General features: G+C 42.3%; 1 protein-coding gene across 1 annotated transcript in view; it reads left to right on the top strand.

Moving 5' to 3' along the window:
• Positions 1–2,326: 2,326 nt before the first annotated feature.
• adcy9 (adenylate cyclase 9) overlaps positions 2,327–20,455 on the top strand; it is a 41,934-nt gene continuing 23,805 nt past the window's right edge. Inside the window, exons 1-2 of the mRNA XM_073471411.1 lie at positions 2,327–3,346; positions 3,579–6,354. Coding sequence (XP_073327512.1) covers positions 4,455–6,354 — 1,900 coding nt within the window. The 5' untranslated portion in view covers positions 2,327–3,346; positions 3,579–4,454. The remainder of the gene's footprint in view (positions 3,347–3,578; positions 6,355–20,455) is intronic.

Here is a 20,455-nt window from a genome sequence, read left to right as displayed (position 1 = left end):
AGCACAAACTGTACAGCCTCGGATATTTGACAGTCTACACGCTTTAGACACAACCTTTGGGTTTCCTCTGCACGATTCGCCCTGGATAATTCTTATTGTGTTACAGGTCACTGCACAGTAAACCATCCTCCTTTCTTCCTCGTGGTATTTCCTTTTTCAACACACTTGGCCTTGGAGATTAAACTTCTGCCAAACTCACAGGTTCCTTTCATAGCTCTTAATTTTCTACACTCAGCAGTGTTATTAAAGGCGCCGCAAATAGGTTTTATGTGTTTGCAAAGTGAATTCTACTAAAATAACATAATGAATGAAAAGACTAAATAACGGTCCAGAAAATGTAAAATCCCAATATGTACGCAGTATTTCCCGGAAAATCTTTTGCTCAAAAACACGATTGCTGCTTGACATTCGCCCCCTGTTTGGAAGAGGTTTTTCCATCTGTCTTTTATTGCGATATAAAGAAGTTCAACCAGTTTCACAACACGCCACTGGAAATACAATCAGAGCACTTTTATTGGCAAATAAGTGAAACAGCAGGTGGAATAATGGATTCCTGCTCTCAGACAGTGATATTTTCGAAATTGGTAAACAACAATAAGCTTTTTTTTGAGCGATTCAAGCCAAGTTTTATAATCCTGTTTCATACATGTCTCAAAAGGCTGCGTATCACTACTATAATGTTATGTAATATACCAGACTTCCACTTGTTTATTAGAGTTTGTTATCAAAACTGATTAGAACAAGGTAGGCCTAGTTTACATACCTTCAGATGTATTGTGATGTTGCTTTACACTAAATATAAAAGACTGGAATGTATGAACTAATTAAACTGTAGGAAGTACATGACAACAGATTAAGCTACAGTGAGTCATAGCTACAGGTCAAAATAATTATTTTTCCAGCTAAATAAACCATGTTGACGAGAATCTCTATTGTTAGCCTGGGGTTGGCAATGTAATTAAGGCTAATAATCAGTAGCAGACTTAGTAGTAGTCCAAGAATCAGACAGACAACATCATTAGTGATGATGGCTTCACATGTAGACAGTGTTAGGTTAGGTAATGTACTCACGAGTGACCTGAACGTAGCAGAGCTCCACTGTCTGGACACCCACCACCAGCTGTCGAGTTAGACGGAGACAACCAGGGAAGTACCGGAGGTCAGAGCCAGCCTTCAAATTAAAGGCGCTAAATCTCTGTCTTTACTTTCGTATTAGCTCGGTGTTTACCTCATATTTCACTTTTAGGGCTAGGATTAACGTTATATGGACAAGGAATTGTGGCTACGTATCGAGCTAGTGATGTTACCTACACTTTGACTCGTTGCTAACATTAGCCTTTAGGAGCTAAGGCTAGCTAGCTTAAATGATTCCCTGGGGAGGACAGCTGTCAATTAAAACAAATGTAAGCAGTGAGCAGCGACTAGGCTTTATAAGTAAAAAAGTTAGTTTGACTACATAGCTAGCAAGTTAGCTAACTACAGAGCTATTTCACTATGATTCCAGCAATGCATAGCTAGCACTTAGCTAAATAGCTAGCTAATATTTGTGATGATCTATCTTAGCTGTTGAGTGAGCTAATGTCTGTAATAGATCTGAAAATAAAATGAAAAATGTCCAAATACAACCATAGTTAACTAGCTATAGTTAGCTATTAGTAAATGTGTAATGTATGTTGTAGGCCTACTATACTTCAACATTATGTAGTTAGCTAAATTCTTCAAATTATTGTGTTTTATTCACTTTTTGGGCTGCTTTAATGCATGTAGAGTAACCTTTTAAGCTAATTGTGGCTCAATTATGGTTACTTTCATTTTCTTTTGATAAATGAACATTGTGTCAGTGAAATAAACTAAACAAAATACAGAATAAAATGAATTCAATTTAAATAATTCTGACCATGTATATATATATATATATATATATATATATATATATATATATATATATATATATATATATATATTGCATATAGATTTATTGATGTATTTTCTCTCCGTATTGTGATCCTAGTATTTGGCTTTTCCTGTGGGCTTTAACTAACAGAATGATTACCCTACATGTGAGTGTACTTCTTTAATCCTGCATGGAAATGTTTAACTATTTCATTGGCCCTCTTGAAAGGCAAGACCGGAAGCCGTGTTTTTTTAAACAGTGGTGTGCTTGACAGGCTGGTCCCACCAACCCGCACCGCCACAACAGCTGGGGGAGGATTTCCGACCCAGTCACAGCGAAGATGGTGGCAGCTACGGGAGTGGAGATATTCCGTTTGCCCGGATAAAGACGGAAAACCAGCCGCAAAACTACCGCTGTGGCTCTGCTTTTATTTAGCCCCCAACTCCAGTGGAGAGCTATATCAGGGGGGGAAAGGGAGGCAACCAGCGGCGGACGGAAGAGGACGCACCACAGCCAGAGCGCACAGTGTTGTGTTTGTTGGACACATGCATGCCAGCGAAAACTAGTGCTATCCAGACCTAAGGAATTGGCTGAGATAAGAAGATAGTGCCATTTGTTGGGCGGTTTTTGATAATCCCACCGAAGACATATCCGAGGGCTTTCCTTCATTGCTCTGGGGATTGTCTACTTCTTTGCTCCGGGGGGAATGCGAGGGGAGGAAATCCAGCCTCAGCTCCAAATAACCAGAGACTCCTAACTGGGTCTCCTCTCCAAACGCAGGAAATACGGCCTGGGAAAAAAAGTTTGGGAGCTTTTGGAAACGAGAGGGGGCCTATCGCTGACGTTTTGCACGCGTTTTACGACGTGACTTTTAAGTACTACGTGTTTGTTTTTTTTCATTTTAGATTAAGCACTCCTGTTGTCCCAAATAATACGCTGAGGAAAAGCACTCAGATGTTACACGCCGTTGGTGTTGTTATTGCAAGAGTTTTGATCATCACTATTTATAGACCAGCCTGTTCCGACCGAGGCTGTTCCTCATAGCTGTATATTTTGCCAACTGCGCGCAACAAGTTGCAGACACTCCCAGCAGAGGCGAACCGACACTAATTTGGGCCAGCGGATGGTATTTTCTGCGCTTCTCTTTTCGGATTACGCGTCTTTGAATAGCACATACCCCTCCCCGACCCCCTCTTTGGAAGGCAGAGGGGGAATAAACGGTGGAGATCCGGAGAGGGAGTTCAGGAAAGGACGGGGCTGGATCCGTGGGAATAGGCCTGCCTGTCAGGCCTCTTATGATCTGGATCTTGGACTGGACAGGGCTCCAAAATAACTCGGTCTGGAATATTTTCAAGGGCCCCGCTGGAAAAAAGATGGAAGGAGCATGTATGGGAATAAGAAATGCATTTCCTTAGCACACTGAGCCATGCGTGACAGGGGATGTAGAGGAAGGTAAAGCCGCTTTAATTACCGATCACACACTTTTTTTTTATTATTAATTAACGGAATTTAACAGTTTGGCCTCATTTTAATGTGTACGTGACACGTTTTGAAGCATTTAAAGTAAGAAAACGACAAACGATTCTGTTAAATTGGGACTGATCAAATATTTCTTTACTTGGGAATGTTTTGCTCACAGTTTGGAGGCTTTGTGATGATTATGTCCACACATTTTGATTTGTAGCCTCACTATCTGTTCACGAGGACAGGGCTTTAGGAGGAGAGGGGAAGTGTAAATGGGCCATTTGTCGCGCACGTCGCGGAGATAAGAGGGGACAGTGTAACTTTTGTAGCCACTTGCTGTGCACAACGCCAACTGTTGACAGCCTGTATCTGTCTCTGCTCACGCCATGAAGCCCTGGACCTGAGCGCTGCTTTTCCACACAGACAACGTGATGTCGGAATGAAAAAAAAAAATCTGGGCATTTTTCCTGCACGCTGTCTGACTTTGTAATGTCAGCAGTATCGAAATATTGCGCACATCCAGAGGAGGTCATTTCCAGCCATGTAACGTCAGGACTGACTTGATGAAGGCATAAAAAAAAAAAAACCCCGTTGCATCACTAACCAGTCCTTTCCGAGAAGGATGTTCAATTCAGGAGGCAGAAAGAGTGATGACAGTGTTTTTACCGCAGCTGGAGAGAAAGCCGGGCTCAAACCCAGAGCCTCTTTGGAGAAGGATACATGTAATGTGAGTACTGACGCAAACCCGGGGTCGGATAATGAACTGCTCAAGAAACTGGAACGGCGCGTCTTGTGTGAGTGAGTGTGCAGGCTGCCGTGTGCGTAGCGAAGACGTCTGTGCCGCGCTCACCATTCATGCAGTGTGATTATTCCAACAAACACCTTTGGTCTCTCTCTCTCTCTCTCTCTCACACACACACACACACTGTCTGCTGCCTGTCACTCTCCCGCCGCCGCCTCCTCCCTGCTCTCGTGCCACATGTGCACACGCGGCACCCACGCACCGCGTCTAATTGCCTGAGCGCCATCACAAGATATTATTAATATTTTACACCTCTCCCGCACACCCTCTGTTTTCCTCGTCACGCCAGTCAATATGGCCACTCTGCAACATCACCGGCAGCTTCTCATGCACGGCACGGAAGTGAGCTGCGACTCCAGCGGGGATGGCGTCGTGACCGTGCGGATTACCAACAGCGCGCCACACGTGCATCAACACGAGCCGCTGAGGGCTGCCAACAGTGGAGCGGGAGATGCTGGAGGCTATGGGGCAGTGAGTAAAATGAACCCTAACCTCCACAAATACAGCATCTCCTCCAGCTGCAGCTCAGCAGACTCCAGACCGGCTGCGACCTCCAGTGCCAGGGTGCGCAGGAAGGCACCGCCGCTGTTTGAACGCTCCGCTGCTCAGTGCTGGGACCCCAAGTTTGACTCCCCCATCCTGGAAGAGGCATGCCAAGAGAGGTGCTTCCCTCAGACACAGCGACGTTTCCGTTATGTTCTGTTTTACCTGGCGGTGGCAGCTGTACTCTGGGGGGTGTATTTTGGGGTCAATAGTGACCGCTGCAACCCCATGGCCTTCCTCGCCCCCACAGCCTCCTTCTTAGTCGTCCTTGTGCTCCTCTTTTTGTTCACGTTTACCCAGCCCTACACATGGCTGTACAACCAAACCTCCTTGCTCCTGATCGCGGTCACCTTCGCTATCACCCTAGCTCCGCAGATACAGACTGCTGGCTACACCGAGCTGGAGTGGGCTGGCGGTGGGAATGCCTCGTATCGCTCGCCTGACAAAGTAGCACCATCTCCAACCCCTTGCATCTCCCCTGTAGGCACATTTTCCCTGTGCATCGAGGTTCTGTTGTTGTTATACAGCGTCCTCCACGTCCGCCTGTATGCCTCAGTGATGCTGGGGCTCCTGTACTCTATATTATTTGAGGCATTAGAATGGCTACCGTTGCTTCAAAGGAGTTATGAAACTACTAGATGGGGGACAGGGTTAGCAGGTTCAGGTTCAGGTTCAGACTGGGAAGGAGACACCCTCCGCTGGCTCGGCCCAGCCAAGGCTCTGCTCCACTTGTGTGCCCATGTCATTGGCATCCACCTGTTCATCATGTCGGAGGTGCGTTCCCGCAGCACCTTCCTCAAAGTGGGCCAGGCTATCATGCATGGCAAAGACTTAGAGGTGGAGAAGGCCTTGAAGGAGCGTATGATCCACTCGGTCATGCCGCGACGAGTTGCAGATGAGCTGATGAAGCAAGGTGATGATGAGGGCGGTGGTGAGAACTCTGGCAAGCGTTATTCCTCTGGTGCCTGCTCTGCCTCAGCTGTCTCAGTGGGTGGTGGAGGGAGCGGTGGAGCTTTACAAGCCCAAGGTGCCACAAACCCCAAAAATCACCCTCACAACAACCACAAACGCAAGAAGACCTCCATCCCACGTGGACAGATAATCTTCCGGCCCTTCAATATGAAACGCATGGAGCCTGTCAGCATCCTCTTTGCGGACATTGTGGGTTTCACCAAAATGTCTGCCAATAAGTCCGCACCAGCCTTGGTGGGCCTTCTCAATGATCTGTTTGGACGTTTCGACCGGCTCTGTGAACTAACCGGTTGTGAGAAGATCAGCACTCTGGGAGATTGCTACTACTGTGTGGCTGGCTGCCCCGAGCCTCGCCCGGACCACGCCTACTGCTGTGTAGAGATGGGCTTGGGCATGATCCAGGCCATCGAGCAGTTCTGCCAGGAGACATCTGAGACCGTCAACATGCGTGTCGGCGTCCATACGGGCACCGTCCTGTGTGGGATCCTGGGAATGAAGCGCTTCAAGTTTGACGTATGGTCAAATGATGTCAATCTGGCTAACTTGATGGAGCAGCTGGGCGTGGCGGGCAAGGTCCACCTTTCAGAGACTACTGCCCGCTTCCTGGATGACCATTACCAGAGGGAGGATGGACAAGTGGCGGAGAGAGCCGGGCAGAGTGTGGTGGAGAAACTGAAAGGTGAGTGGCTGTTCACCTCTGACTTCCTCATGACTTCTTTACATAAACTGAAAGTCAGTGTGCAGATGTTAACTATTTAGTCATAGATATTAATATACAATCCTGAAAAGAGACTCACTGGTCTTGAACATAGGCTCGACTGATTAATGGTTATTACTTATATACATTTGCAATTGTAAAAATACCCATGTTTATCCTAAAAGGCCATTGAAGTGATAAAAAGATGAACAGTGCAGCAAAGGGTAAAGTATATGATAACGATTAGTCATACAGTACATGTAGAAGATAAGGGCTGAAAGCACACATTGTCTGAATTTGTACAAGTTAGCACATGGTCATCAGGGTTGAGTAGGGTCACTGCGTGCCTAGAAAGCACTAAAACATGTTATCTGACCAGTTGTTCCTGTTGAAACCAACAGAAGCAGAAGATCGGGCTACAAGATTAAGAGGTTAGAGAACCAGGAAGAGAGAGATTTTTTGGTTCATATCAGTTATCGGATAGCAGACAGTTGACAGTTGCAGTCAATGAATATCAAATGTCATTGTCACTACCTGAAGAGTTGTTTTCAGAAATCACTAAATCAATTTAAATCATCTGTGTGACTTCTATTGCCCCATGCTACTGTATTAGTGGTTTTCCACAAAATTGTATGACTGATAAGTTGTTTATTTTGCAGCAGCACCCTGCAGACTTATTTTGGAGCTCCATATTTGAACGACAGAGGCCTGTGTCACAGAGATTAAAACGTTTAATCTCCAAATAAAACAAATGGATTTGAAATCCTTGCTAGAGACAAATGTAGACAGCTTGCATAGCGACACTGTTAATGGATACTTGTATGGCAGGACCAGTATACATTTGGCACATAGAGCAGAGAAGATGTGTGACTGTGACTCACACATTAGGCTGATATATTTGATGGGCTTCCATTGGCTAACAATCGCTGCAAGGTTTGGTTCTTATCTCCGACTGCGTTTGTGAACTTGCTGTTGTGGTCGGCCAGAATGTTTGAGCTGGAGATTCCAGCTGATAGGACGAGGGCCGACTGGCTTTAATATTCTTTAGGCAGGTGTGTTTCTGGATTCATCATATTGTACCCATTGCTTATTAGATGGGAACAGACAGACACCACAGAGGGTAAAAGATGTTTAAAGAAGTGTGACTTGGATCACTGCAACTTGTCCAACACCCACTGCTCATATTGTGTCCACATAGACACACAAACACACAGACACACAAACACACAGACACACACACACACTCAGTCTGTCTCAATATTCTGTGGAAAGCAGCATCAATGGAGCTAATCTCTCCAGCAGGGAATTCCTCTTGGGCCGTCTAATCTTAGGTCCCTTGCAAACAGAGACTGTCTGTTCTATTGTCAGGCCTTATGTCAGGGTGTATTCACACTTGGCTCTAAATGGTGCCATCACTCTCTGTTTCCAGACTAGCGAACAGTGACAGAGTGAGATGTTGACATGCAGCTTTTGTTGAGGGAGAGAAAAGAGGAGAATGGCATCTAGTTTTCCCACTGAAACAGAGACCCAAAGTTTCCTGCTCAGAGAAAGAGATGACCATAACAGTTTGCTTCTTTAACGAGAGAGAGAGAGAGGGGGGATGACACGGGGTTTTTTTTTGCATAGAGATGGACATAGTTACATTTTGAGATAAGTCAACACGGCACTTCTTGTTGGGCAGAAGTACTTTGTGGGACTGAGTTAGGGAGAATGGTCGAACTTGATGAACAAATCAGTTTTTGCAGTTCACGATGTTAGTTGGCTCAACTTGAATTTGCCATTTGCCAAAGATTCGTCACCTTGACTTTTATGTCATCTTTCTCCCTGAAGACAAAGTCTTGCAATTAATTTTGAGAGATGTTCCGATGATATGAGTCATAATTAGTGGGAATGACTTGGCATCACAATTTTCATTTTCACAGAAAAAAATAAATAATATCATGATGATGTGACATTTGTTTGGGTCTGTAGCAAACAAAAATGTTTTCTTACGTCTAGTGAACAAGAACATATATATATTTGTATATTTGTATATATATATATATACACATACATATCGAGCCATCCCTCATCTCTATTGCTCCCCTCTCTTTCATTCCATTCAAAACACACAAATGTTAAAACCAAGTCAGTCATTTGGTTTGAAAGGAGATTATGTAGATGTTATAATCCGCAGTAGATTTAATAACACATTTATTTAAAATTTTATATTTTATTTATTTATAAATCACAGTGTCTCTTATCCTCGTCTTTACAGCTTCATATATGCATCACAAGTGATGAACTGAATCATTTGGTGTGTTTCTTTAATTCCCTACCTCATTGTCTGTTAGCTCTTCTGTCTTTCTGCCCCTGTAATTCCACATTTCTCTCTCTGTTTTTCCTCATCCTTGTTGTGTTATCACATTCATGGCCTCAGTCTCTCACCTGTCACCCAGGCCTGTACATGTGGTCTGTTGTGTAACACTGCTTTAGTGCTGTCTGTCTGTCTTTAGTCAAGGCTTTGCAACGGATCCCCCCGGCAGGCCGAACGATAGCTGGCTTTCAACCATTCTCGCTCTGTTAGCTCCTAAATACCCATCACCCTGCTCTCCTTTTAACAAGAACAACTAAGCAAACCAAGCTCTGTTTGACCATGAGTGCAGCCAGTTGGTAAGCTACTGTAGTTTGTTGGTAGTTGTAACAGAAATTCACTGTATCTTAGAAATCTGTGTAATGGATTGTGAGGGACGATGCAGTGGCAAATAATCTCTCATTGCTTGTGCAATTTAGGATCATAGACTTTGTCAAGACTATATTAACTGCCAATTCTCACACATCTGCTTTATGTACCGTATGTCATGAAAGCTGAAGGGATGACTCATACTGCGATCGACAAATGTATTAACTATGCAGGTATGCAGTTACAAATTTGAATACTAGGCATGTGTGCAATGTTTTCAGTGCTTTATAGTACTTCAAAGTGAGATAAAACGTTCAGACTGGGTTATAGTTTGAACTGTGCAAGCACACTGTAGTAGTATATTATATCCACTTTATTAGTTGTTTAATGAAAGATTATGACACAGTTGTTCTAAAATGTGAAAAAGGTCAAATAAGAATGAAACTGAAGTTGTTGGGCTGCGCTCAAGTACAGGAGCAGTTTGATCATCTGAAACGATGTCTACACCAGGGTTGCAACGATGGGAATCTTCTTGTTGTTGTTATTATTATTATTATTATTATCCATTACTATGACCTTTATCAGAATGAAATCAGAAGGATATTTTGTTAAACAAACATTTCACAAAATATTATGTCCTGACAGACATGAAACTTGATAAAAACTTGATATAAATAACACTAATACATTAGAATTTATTAACGTAGATAAGCAAATGTACAGGGTATGATGAGTGTCAATTTTCATACCACGGTATACCTTGAAAATGATCAGCCCTAGTCTGCACCAACACATTGACAATACATTTTTTGAGCTATTATTGAATACCTCTTCACATCCTTGCAATTTCCATTAGCTTTTCTAATGTGACGCATCCTTATTTCTGCACAGTAGCAAGATGCTCTGAGTGACGCGAACAAGTGTACCATGCTGTTTGCACACGCTGGATACTGGAGGTAGCAGACAGATTAGTGTGGCTGAATGTGCTGCTCTCACTGTGGCATCTTAGCCGCAGCCACATTGAGCACGTTGCTACAACAAGTTATTACATTTGTTGTGAAGCTAATATCTTTTAAACACCACACTGGTTTACAATGTGTCCCATTAGGTCAATAGGTTTGTCACTAAAGGGATCCTAAAAGGCACCAGATACAAACTGAGTTAGGTGATCATTGGATTGTGTCGAAACTGTTACACGTACATACATCTGTGCTCAGTACTTCGTCCCTTTGTCTCATGAGAGTACCATTGTCAGTTTTCACTTTGTTGTTTATGGTATTTTTTCACATCAAACTCTCATTTATATCCAGTGAGACGCTATGTTATTCACACCCTCCATCTTCCTGTGCTGCCTTGTACCTGAATCTCACTGTTGTCATCAGTTGCTCCTGGTCCCCCTGCTCCACATGCCTGCGTCCTTTCATATCCAGTCCTGCCATCTCTCTGTTCTTTTCCTAGTGACTAACAAACTTATATTCACTGCAGGTCGTGAGCACTGCAGTTTTCTACTCTAGGTTTTTGTTTAGCTGGTTTATATCCTGCCTGTATCTGCTGTGTTAATTTTTTTTAGGCTCTCCTTGTTGAGTGTTGTAGTGTAGAGAAATTTGGTTGTAGTTTAGATAGATAGATAATCTAAACTACAACTAATTTTCCCTACGCTACAACGCTCAACAAGGAGAGCCTAAAAAAAAATTAACACAGCAGATACAGGCATGATACAAAGACCAGTAGTTTGTGTGTGTGTGTGTGCATTATAATGTGCTGTATAGTGGCATGTTATATATTTGTAGACTCCAGGTTTGGACCTTGAACTGTTCCAGTGGTATCATAGGGTCACACTGGCACCTTGTCAGTTTCTATCTGTGTGAGTCTGGAGGTACTCTCTGTGTGTCTTTGCAGATAGGTGCTTGCTTGTGTGTGTCTTTCTCTTTGTGCGTGTCTGTGCGCATATATGCCTATGTGCACACAGAAGCCTGTCCTTCCAGTGCAGTGTGTTGCAGTGGGAACTCCATGGCTTCAGGCTGGTTAGTCTGTGCTAAATCAAACTTGTCACCTAAATATGCACCGGCAAATGGCAGATCCTTAACCATAACCAGGCTAGCCCCAGTGAGTCATGGGCTTTGCTATTATACACTCTGTGTTTGGCTTTATGTACTGATTTCTGGTAAAGTAAACACTTCAACCGTCTCACAGGGAGGTATCTCACTTCTGTACCTCCTCCATCAAGATTCCTATCGCTCTCTTGCTAGTTGAATAATTATGTTGTGCAAAAATGCATTTCTTTTCATTACAAGCAACAATTTTCTGTGTCATGGACCTGTCAATGGTTCTCTTGATTGGCACTTCTTTCTCTGCAGAGAGAGGTTGGTGAAAATACCTTCTTTCCTCTCATTCCACATACTGATCACCATAATACGCTATCAGTAGTTCATTGACCAAAGGTCCTGCTGACACTGGGAATTTCAAAGCTATCAGTGAAGAAAAGTCTGGAAAGTCGTCCCAGCAAGATGGTTCTGGGTTCGAGTTTGTTTGTTCTCCCCATTTTTGCATGGGCTTCCTCTGGGTGCTCCGGCTTCTGTCCACAGTCCAAAGACACACAGGTTAATTGGTAACTCTTGATTGCCTGCAGCTGTGAATGTTGGAATTTTGGACCCATGAGATCATCTGATTAATCGATGAACTGATCAACAGAAAATTCTAAATTTATAATAACCATTTAAGTCATTTTCAGGCACACACACCAGATCTTTCTCATTGTAAACAATATATCTGTTAATAAAAAAAGATGAATAGATAATGAAAATAAAAAAATATTAATAAATTAACCTAAATTGAAATAATTCTTTCCTTTTTTAATGTTACTAAAGTGCAGAAGAGGCAGAGAAGAGGAGAGACAACAGTACCAGTTTTCTCTCTGCTGCATTATAATTGCCTCTCCTCAGATCTTCACCTTTCGATGCTTGCCATGGCCCTGCGTTGGCCAGTCAAAGTCAAACACAGCGCGTGTGTGTATGTTTTATAATAAAGATAAGACATCCAGGACATAAAACAAAATGACTGATCAAAGTCTTTGTGCCTTAGATACACAGACACACATTTATATACAGAGTTATTTATAACTGGCAGGTGAAAACAGAAACTAAATTAGGCCTTTTAGAATTTAATGTCTTCTTTTTACCTTTCTTTCTGTTTCTCCCTCTGCTTTTGCACTGCTTTTCTCCTGCACTGTGACACACACAACCTTCAGTATGTCGTCTGTTCTTTTATATGCATACAGTACACTGCCCTGCCCTTGCGACTGTGTTATATGTGTGTTTGTGTGGAGAGCGATGCATAAAGTTGAGATGAGACAGTGCCCTGAGGCCTGTGTCCCAACATGGTGTTGTCTCTCCCCCGCTACTCGTACCTCATTGGTTTTCAGCAATGCTGTCATGACAAGGTTCAAAGGTCACCTGTAATCGCTTGACTAGGTGGTCTAGAAAGCCTGTCTGCGTGCCTCTGTCTGCGTCTGTTGTTGTGTATGATAACAGAATGAGTAGAAAAATGCTGTCCAGTAACAGGAGAGCTGAACGTTTGACAGCGGAGGGACGATGGAGACCAGGCAGGAATTCTTGGCAAAGGAGATAGAAAGGAAAGCCAAAAGGGGACTTCAAATGTAAGATCATACCTTGTGATTCGTCTAGACAAGCAACATTTTCACTGTGTCCTATGTCTTTACCCAAGGTGTGACAGTCACTTCTGTGGCAGGAAATTAAAAGGAGAGAGGACCAGGGTTCATATTTTATCCCTCAGTAATCCTATCCAAACTGGGCTTCATGTGACTTAACGGTGGTAACCAGTAAAGAGCAGCATTGTAATTTGTCTAGCTTGTCATATTCCTCTTAACTCATCCATGACAGAAGCAGTGTTTTGCTACTTTGTCAGCCTCATTTAAGACAAATGTAAACAAATGTGAATCACTTACTGTGCACGAGAGCATTTTATTTCTGTGGAAGACTCTGAAGGCTCTGTATAAAATTTAGATTATTTTATTGGATAAAGATTTATAAGTGGATATAGTTTCATAGATTTAGATTAAAATGTAATATTCATTCAAATAATTGTTCAAGAACCAATCACAACATTTGTTGACAGCAACTTTGGGGTAGAAAACCCCCGCATCAAGCACTAACTTGCACATAATTTAATTGTTTTCATGATGTCATTTCAAAGTATATGCATCTCTTTTAGTCTAAAATACGTGTTTGATCTTTTCATATGTCATTAATAACAACACGCAATTTAACTGTCAAAGAAAATGACAGCTTGAGTTTACCGCAAACTAGCAAAGAAACAAGACATGAAATAAACATGGCAGAACTGTCGCATAGATCAGACGATCATGTTGTGCTATATATTTTAAAGCGTTACAGTAGCAGCTGAAAATGACAATAGAAATAAACAAGTTTGCTAATTCAACTGCCAGCTGGCTACCTGGAAATGACTGTTGTTTTTAGCGTGACAACGTGGCGATTCAGTCTATTATAGCATTGATTACTGAGTCTATTGTCATTGATAAATCAATGGTTGTGGTTCTAAAGACCACAGGGGTGGTTTTGCAGTTTTTTAAGTCCTTTGTCTACAAATTGCATATACTCTACATTTGTTTTCCAAACCCTCTGCATTTGAAAATACACACTGCCAACAAAGATGACAGAAATGCCTTATCAGTGCATCTGTTCTGCCTGTCTTTCCAGCAGTGCACATACACATCCTGTACCAGAGTGAATCCACATTTACTTATATTATGTACGTCAACAGAATTATATTTGGTACATCCTTATTCCATTATCATTAATGCAGTGTGTGTGTTCCAGAGAGAGACAACAGTGACGCTCCAACACTAAATCATGATTTAACAGTGACAGCCAGTAGCTAATGAACCAGCAGAGTATAAGTAGATGCCAGACGCACTGATAGCAGGAGCCTCTTTCTTTCTTCTGTCCTAATCTTCTGCATTGCTCGCATTCTGTCCCAACAGACCTGTAATAGCCATTTCTGTCTTCCCCACATTTTTTTTCTCTTAATGGATCTGTAGTGTCACTCATTCTCCCACACAGCTGTCTAATCAATTTCTTTTATTCACCCACCCCGCGTTTCCACATAGAAGTTTGTCATTCCTATTGCTCAAGAATGTGTTGAGTCAAATGTTTTCTGTGTGTGTGTGTATGTGTGTGTGTGTGTGTTCACTGTTGATAAGCCCGCCCAACCCTGTCCTGGTCTGATTGCAAGTGTAGTGTGCTTACATGTGCACACAAACATATACACCTAATCTTTGACTAGTCTTTCCTAGCCGCTTGCTGTCCATGTGATACACCTTTCTGCTTTTGGTACAAGTCTGAGTTCATTTCTGTAATTAGATAAATTCCAGACGGATGAGTCACCTGCCTGTGCTATATTTAATCATTTTGACAGGTCTGACCAGTCTTGTGTGTGTGTGTGTGAGAGAGGGAGAGACCAAAGGTTGCACATGCTAATGTTTGTATGTGAGATGTCATACAATGAAGCATTACATCACAGTGTAGACATTATATTACATTTGCACTTGTGTGTGTGTGTGTGTGTGTGTGTGTGTGTGTGTGTGTGTGTGCTTGTTTGCCTGCTATTTGACAGACACATCTTATTGTGTCTTGTTACAGATGGATTCCCTCACTACCTGGTCTCATTGCTGTTTTATTACACACAAGATGACTTGCATTTTCTTCACTGGCGCCACCCTGCTGTAGTGAATATGTGTTGCTCAAAATACCTCACAAATAATTCAACATTAAGTAGATATTGATGAAGCTGGCTTGCATAAACACTCAAGTTGTGTGAATATACAACTATATACAACCTCCCCGCAACCCTACCCCAGTCATAAAGTGTCTCTCTCTGTCCATGCTTTGTGAATAAATAATAATAATAATAATAAATAAGTACATTTGTTTTAAAGGCTGTGCTGCAAAACTTTCTAACTCTGGAGCACAAGTGCTATGCTAAAAAAGGTTAATCTACTGTGCTGCCCTGCTATTGATTTTATATAATTTTCGATTGGAATATTTCATTTACAATTTTCAAATTCACATGCCTACTGTTAGCTACCTTGTTGAGACCAAATTGGAACTCAGCCTTCATTTTCATCTCAACTGCACACTTGTAAAGTTTCATGACAGTATCTTTCACAGTGACCAGTGTTTTCAAAAATATCAAAACATATCAATACTGAGTATTTGAAACTGTTTCAATACTCATTTTCTATATAGGCCCGCCTCCTCTTACTCGTCTGACTATCGTCAGAAGTAATTTACCTTGATTGCTGTTGTGCCTACACACAGTACACAAGCCTTGTTACATGCATCTTTTATTAAAAATCAAAACATTTTTGCCGCAGTGTTGTGTTAATTTTTCCCCACGGTATCAAATATCAATATTTTTTAAGGTATTGTATTTAGATAGAAATTCCAGTATCGTGACAATGCTAGTTGGGAGGCTATTGCACTGACAAAAATCTGTCCACAGACAGACATATAAGCAACTGCCAAAGTACTTAAAATCAATTCTGTGGTCGTTCCCACTACAGAAGGTGTCTCCAAGTACACATTTTGCCATGGTGACACACACACACACAAACTCACATTGTGTTAGCATTACCACCCGACACTGTTGCGGTTGGTAATAAAACTCAGTGCTCTATCAGTGTGGGGTGTTGAACTCTGCCTTGTCATGCCCATTGCTGCTGATTAAATGCTAGATAATCCTGATAATTTGCTTCCTGTGGACCCAAGGCCCTGTGTGACACGTCTGTCATACTGTAACTAATTGACCAGCTCTTACAGAATATATGAGTGCCAGATAAGCAGGGGTGTGTGTATGGGTATGTGTCAAGGCTGGGTCATGACTGTCTGTAAACATAATTTTGGGCTCATTACATTTATTTCTGTAGCACATTAACATCTCCCATTTACCAAGTTATTCTGCTGTTAAATATGACAACTGTTTAAAATTCCACTTCTGCAACAGCTGTATGTGCCACTGTGACAAGAGCAGCTGGTCGCCTCTATCACCCTGTGTGTTTATATGTGTGTGTGTGTGTGTGTGTGTGTGTGTGTGTGTGTGTGTGTGTGTGTGTGTGTGTGTGTGTGTGTTTGTGTGCGTGCCAACTACAGTACTCTGGAGTGGTGCTGTGTTAAACGGCTGATCTGAATAATAGATACAGAGCGAAGCCTCAAGCCTGTTAAAAAATCCATGAGCTTCCTTTGCACTGGTTTGTGTAGCTGAAGTGCAAGTGAATAGAGTGAAAACGAGTTTATAGCCGGTGTGGGGAAAAGTAAGGATAAGATTTAGGCAGTCACATACCCAGTATGTGAAGACATAATCCAAGAGAGTAGGACAAACAGATATTTTCAGAAGAATGACTTTGCTCAAATCTTTTAGGCTGTAAAGAAAATGGTCTGGCAGATCTATAGTGACATTTTTACAGTACAGTATGTATTCGTTGAATTCTTCCACTGTGTCCAAATCCATTGACCTGAGTTATGTGTTTCCTGTAATAAAAAAAAAAAGGTAGCTTAGACATAAAGTGATATTAGGTAGGTGATATTGAGTGGTGCTTATAGTAGCCAATAGCGCTAAATGTTAGTTAGCCCCTTGCCATGGAGCTAGGCGTCCGCCTACTCTGCCCAGACTGGCAGCTCCCAGTGAACACAGGCGGACCAGGACAGAATAATACTGCCTCTGAGAAGACGGAGGCCAGTTGGACTACAGGTAATACAGGTGACACGCCTGGTTTGGCACCTGGAACGCCAGGGCTTAGTCAGCAAATAGGACCCCTGACGTAGCTGCATAGCTGACCAAACTAACCACATAATGGCAGCAAAATTTTGCAGCAGTTTGTGAGCAACAAAGCTACTGGTATCTCACCATTCAGAAACTCCATAAATCCCCTCAGTACTTAAACTGACCTCTGTCGTTCTCGGAGGCTGCGTATGGCCCCAGTGTGACGGTGTTCATTGGGAGGCTGCTAGCAGTAGTTAGCAATTATTTTAGTAGGCTATTTGTCCACACTGTCAACAAACAGCAGAGTTTCACTTTAAATTCTCACAGTTAACAACTGTACTTATACTTTTGCAAAGCATGATAGGTAATTATTTTGAATATTACAGTAAACTAACAAGGAACACATGCTAACATGCTTAAAGGCTAACAACATGCTAACAAGCAATATGTTTGGGTTAACATGAAAACTGCAGATGTAGATGCAGATACAGTATCGTAATGTAATTTGACATTAAAAAAACTGTATTTTCCCAGTAAAATTGTGCCAGTAGAAACACAATATATTACTGTGATATTCATCAATGTAATAGTGATATAATTACAGTATACTACTGTGAATTTACTGCAATTATTAGCCAGTAATTTACTGTAGAATACCAGAAATAATCTTTACAGTGCAGAGTTGAGGCAGAGTAGCTGGCGGACATCAGTGGGAAAACCCGAAAATATTTTTCCATAACATATGATCTATTTTCACCCAAATCAGTGAACAGAGCTATAAAGTTATTTGCACACTTGTCTGTGAGGGTTAGGGTTTAGCTGTCACAGCTTATAGTAATAATATATAATAGAAAAATAAAATAATAATACTTCGGCAATAGTCACACTCTGTAGTAAAGGTCTAACCTGAAGTTATGTGTTAGGCAAGGCGAGGTGTGCCAACTTGCTCTTAACTCGCCTACTTCAGTTAATAATTTCCCAGTTAGTTTTCCAGCATGGTCTCAGTGTAGCAATACGAAGTTGTTTTGTTCAGTATTTGTAGGTGAAGAATGACTGCAGTGGAATAGTAAGAGCAAAATCACAATATTAGCATGGAATGATAATATATTTTCAGATGCAGTGTTTTTGCTCAAAATATCTGAGATTTCTGTCTAACAATTGAAGTACTGGCCTTCAAAAACCTGTATCAGTCAAGTCATTCCATAAACAGCATGTAAAGTGCAGTTCCCTGGTGGTCTGTGGAGAGAGTTGTGTGACATTAAAGAATAGAACATAAGAGAGAGAGAAGAAGAAGAAGAAGAAGAAGAAGGAGCATATTTTCTGGTCATGACCCTTTTCCAAGGATTTCCCACAGTCTAGTTTAGGGCAGCGGGGGAGGTGTGTGTGTGTGTGTGTGTGTGTGTGTGTGTGTGTGTGTGTGTGTGTGTGTGTGTGTGTGTGTGTGTGTGTGTGTGTGAGTGCGTGCGTGCGTGCGTGCGTGCGTGCGTGCGTGCGCGCGCGCGCGTGCGTGCGTGTGGTTGGTTAATGAGAAGGATTGTGAAACCATGGCATAGAGCGGAATGAATCACTCAATGTAACTTAAGTGCATTTGTGCACACATGAAATATGTTGTATGAAGGGATGACCTTATAAGGATGATAAACATCCGTCAACCTGCTGCATTTTAATAACTCACACTGTGAGCCTACCTAGTTAATATTTGGCCAAGTGTGTGCACATGCATGAAACAAATTGACAGGGCAGTCGTCATTGGTGTCCCCTCTGCAGTGGGACCAAGGTTGGTCATTTCTTGCTCAAGGACTGTCCTCTGCTGCTGAGCGACAACCTGCCTGAGAGAAACTCGGAGCCTCTGTGAAGTGAAACACTTAAATGTCTTTCAACAGCTGTGTGTGTGTGTGTGTGTGTGTGTGTGTGTGTGTGTGTGTGTGTGTGTGTGTGTGTGCGTGCGTGTGTTTATTTGAGTGACGCAGTGACAGTCGGAGTGCGTCACTGTTCCTGTCAACCCACCGCACTACATGTCACACATACACACTTGAAGGACCTTTTAGATGGAAGAGCCATTGATAAACAGATGGTGATGAAAAATGGATAAATGTACTTTTGAACCCTTTTTTACCTTGATATTGCCTTTTTTTTCAGAAATCTCTAAGCAGTATTGTTTCCTTCAGCATTCAAGACTCTGATCCACCAGGCTGCCCATCGATGCTTTATTAAATCCCAAGAGTACGATTTGATAGGAGAGATAACGGATGAGAGGAGAAAAAAGAAAGGGAGGAAGGAGAGGGGGCGAGTGAGGAACTCCCTGGACTAAAATGATGGCACAAAAGAGGGAAGGGAGGAGGTATGCATGGATGGGAGGGAGGAATGGGAGGGTATTTGATGGAGGATTGTGTGAGAGCCTCATCCCTCGGTTCCATCAGCGTGTCCAAATATGGAGGCATCTGCTATTGCACGAGGCCCGTTCTCAAGACCCGCCACTGACCAGGGAGAAAACTGGAGAATAGGGAAGGGAGGGGGGTAGAAAAAAAGACCGGTGTGAGAAAGTTTAAGTGAAAGGAGGATGGCTGAAACATGAGAGCACGAGACAGTGGAGTAGCAAGATATAAAGATAGGTAGTCGGAGGCGGTGGGAGATGTAAGGTTTGGCAAGACAAAAGGGAGAAAAGTTGAAGGCGAAGGTTAGAGCGTCAGATGAGTAGAAGTCGGACAGTTGGAAGGCCAAGTCTGAGAAAAGGGAAAACAAGCTGAAGCCTATTTTTAGTGCTTTGAGTTGTTTATTTTCTGACTTTTCTGAGCAGCAAGATGAAAGTGAAGAATGAGAGAAAAGGTCCTGCCTTCATTTTCCGTTTTTTGCTTCACTCTTGAGGTTGACTTAAGTTGCTTTGATGCTTAATTTGGTTGAATAGATGCTGTGTGCTTCTCTTTGTCTCCCTCTGTATTTCATTTTCACACACACGTTCACTTTTCTGTGTGTGGGACCAGAGGGGAGGCGGCAACCTTTGGGTCACTGGGGATAGTTTTGATCATGTGGTTGGAGGCCGCCATTAGATCAAAGGTCATCCGACAGGAAGTGCAAAGTCCTGATTGTGGTGGTCTTCTGGGGATTGTCTGAAATGTCAGCTTCAGTCTCAAAGATTCACCCAGAAACAGGACTGCTGAGCAGGGCCTGGGTGTGCGTGTGTGTGTGTGTGTGTGTGTGTGTGTGTGTGTGTGTGTGTGTGTGTGTGTGTGTGTGTGCTTTTGCACATTTTTTGAGTCGGTATGTGTGGCCTACATGTGTGAGTTGCACAAGACTTTTAGAGGAATTGTCTTGTAGGAGTTTGTGTGTCTTCATTCACCTGAACTCTTGTGTGAGTGATCAACTCAAGCCAAATTATAGTTTGTTGGTTGTTATAATTTGTTTAGCCCTTCATTAACTTGAATGGCAATAAAATCACAATTGTGTGGCTTGTTGTTGATATTATCGGATGTATTATCTGATATTTAATATCTGATATTATCTGATAATGAAACAAGTCATTTTGTGAGGGTTGTGACTGAATCATAACAACAGTAAAAACATGCCTACCCTTCAGCCATTAATATCAGGATGTTTTAAGATTTTGTGTTTATATATTCATTTGCT

The sequence above is a fragment of the Pagrus major genome, chromosome 1, assembly GCF_040436345.1.
Source record: "Pagrus major chromosome 1, Pma_NU_1.0".
Taxonomy (NCBI): Eukaryota; Metazoa; Chordata; class Actinopteri; order Spariformes; family Sparidae; genus Pagrus; species Pagrus major.
This window is presented reverse-complemented; position numbering and strand designations above follow the sequence as displayed.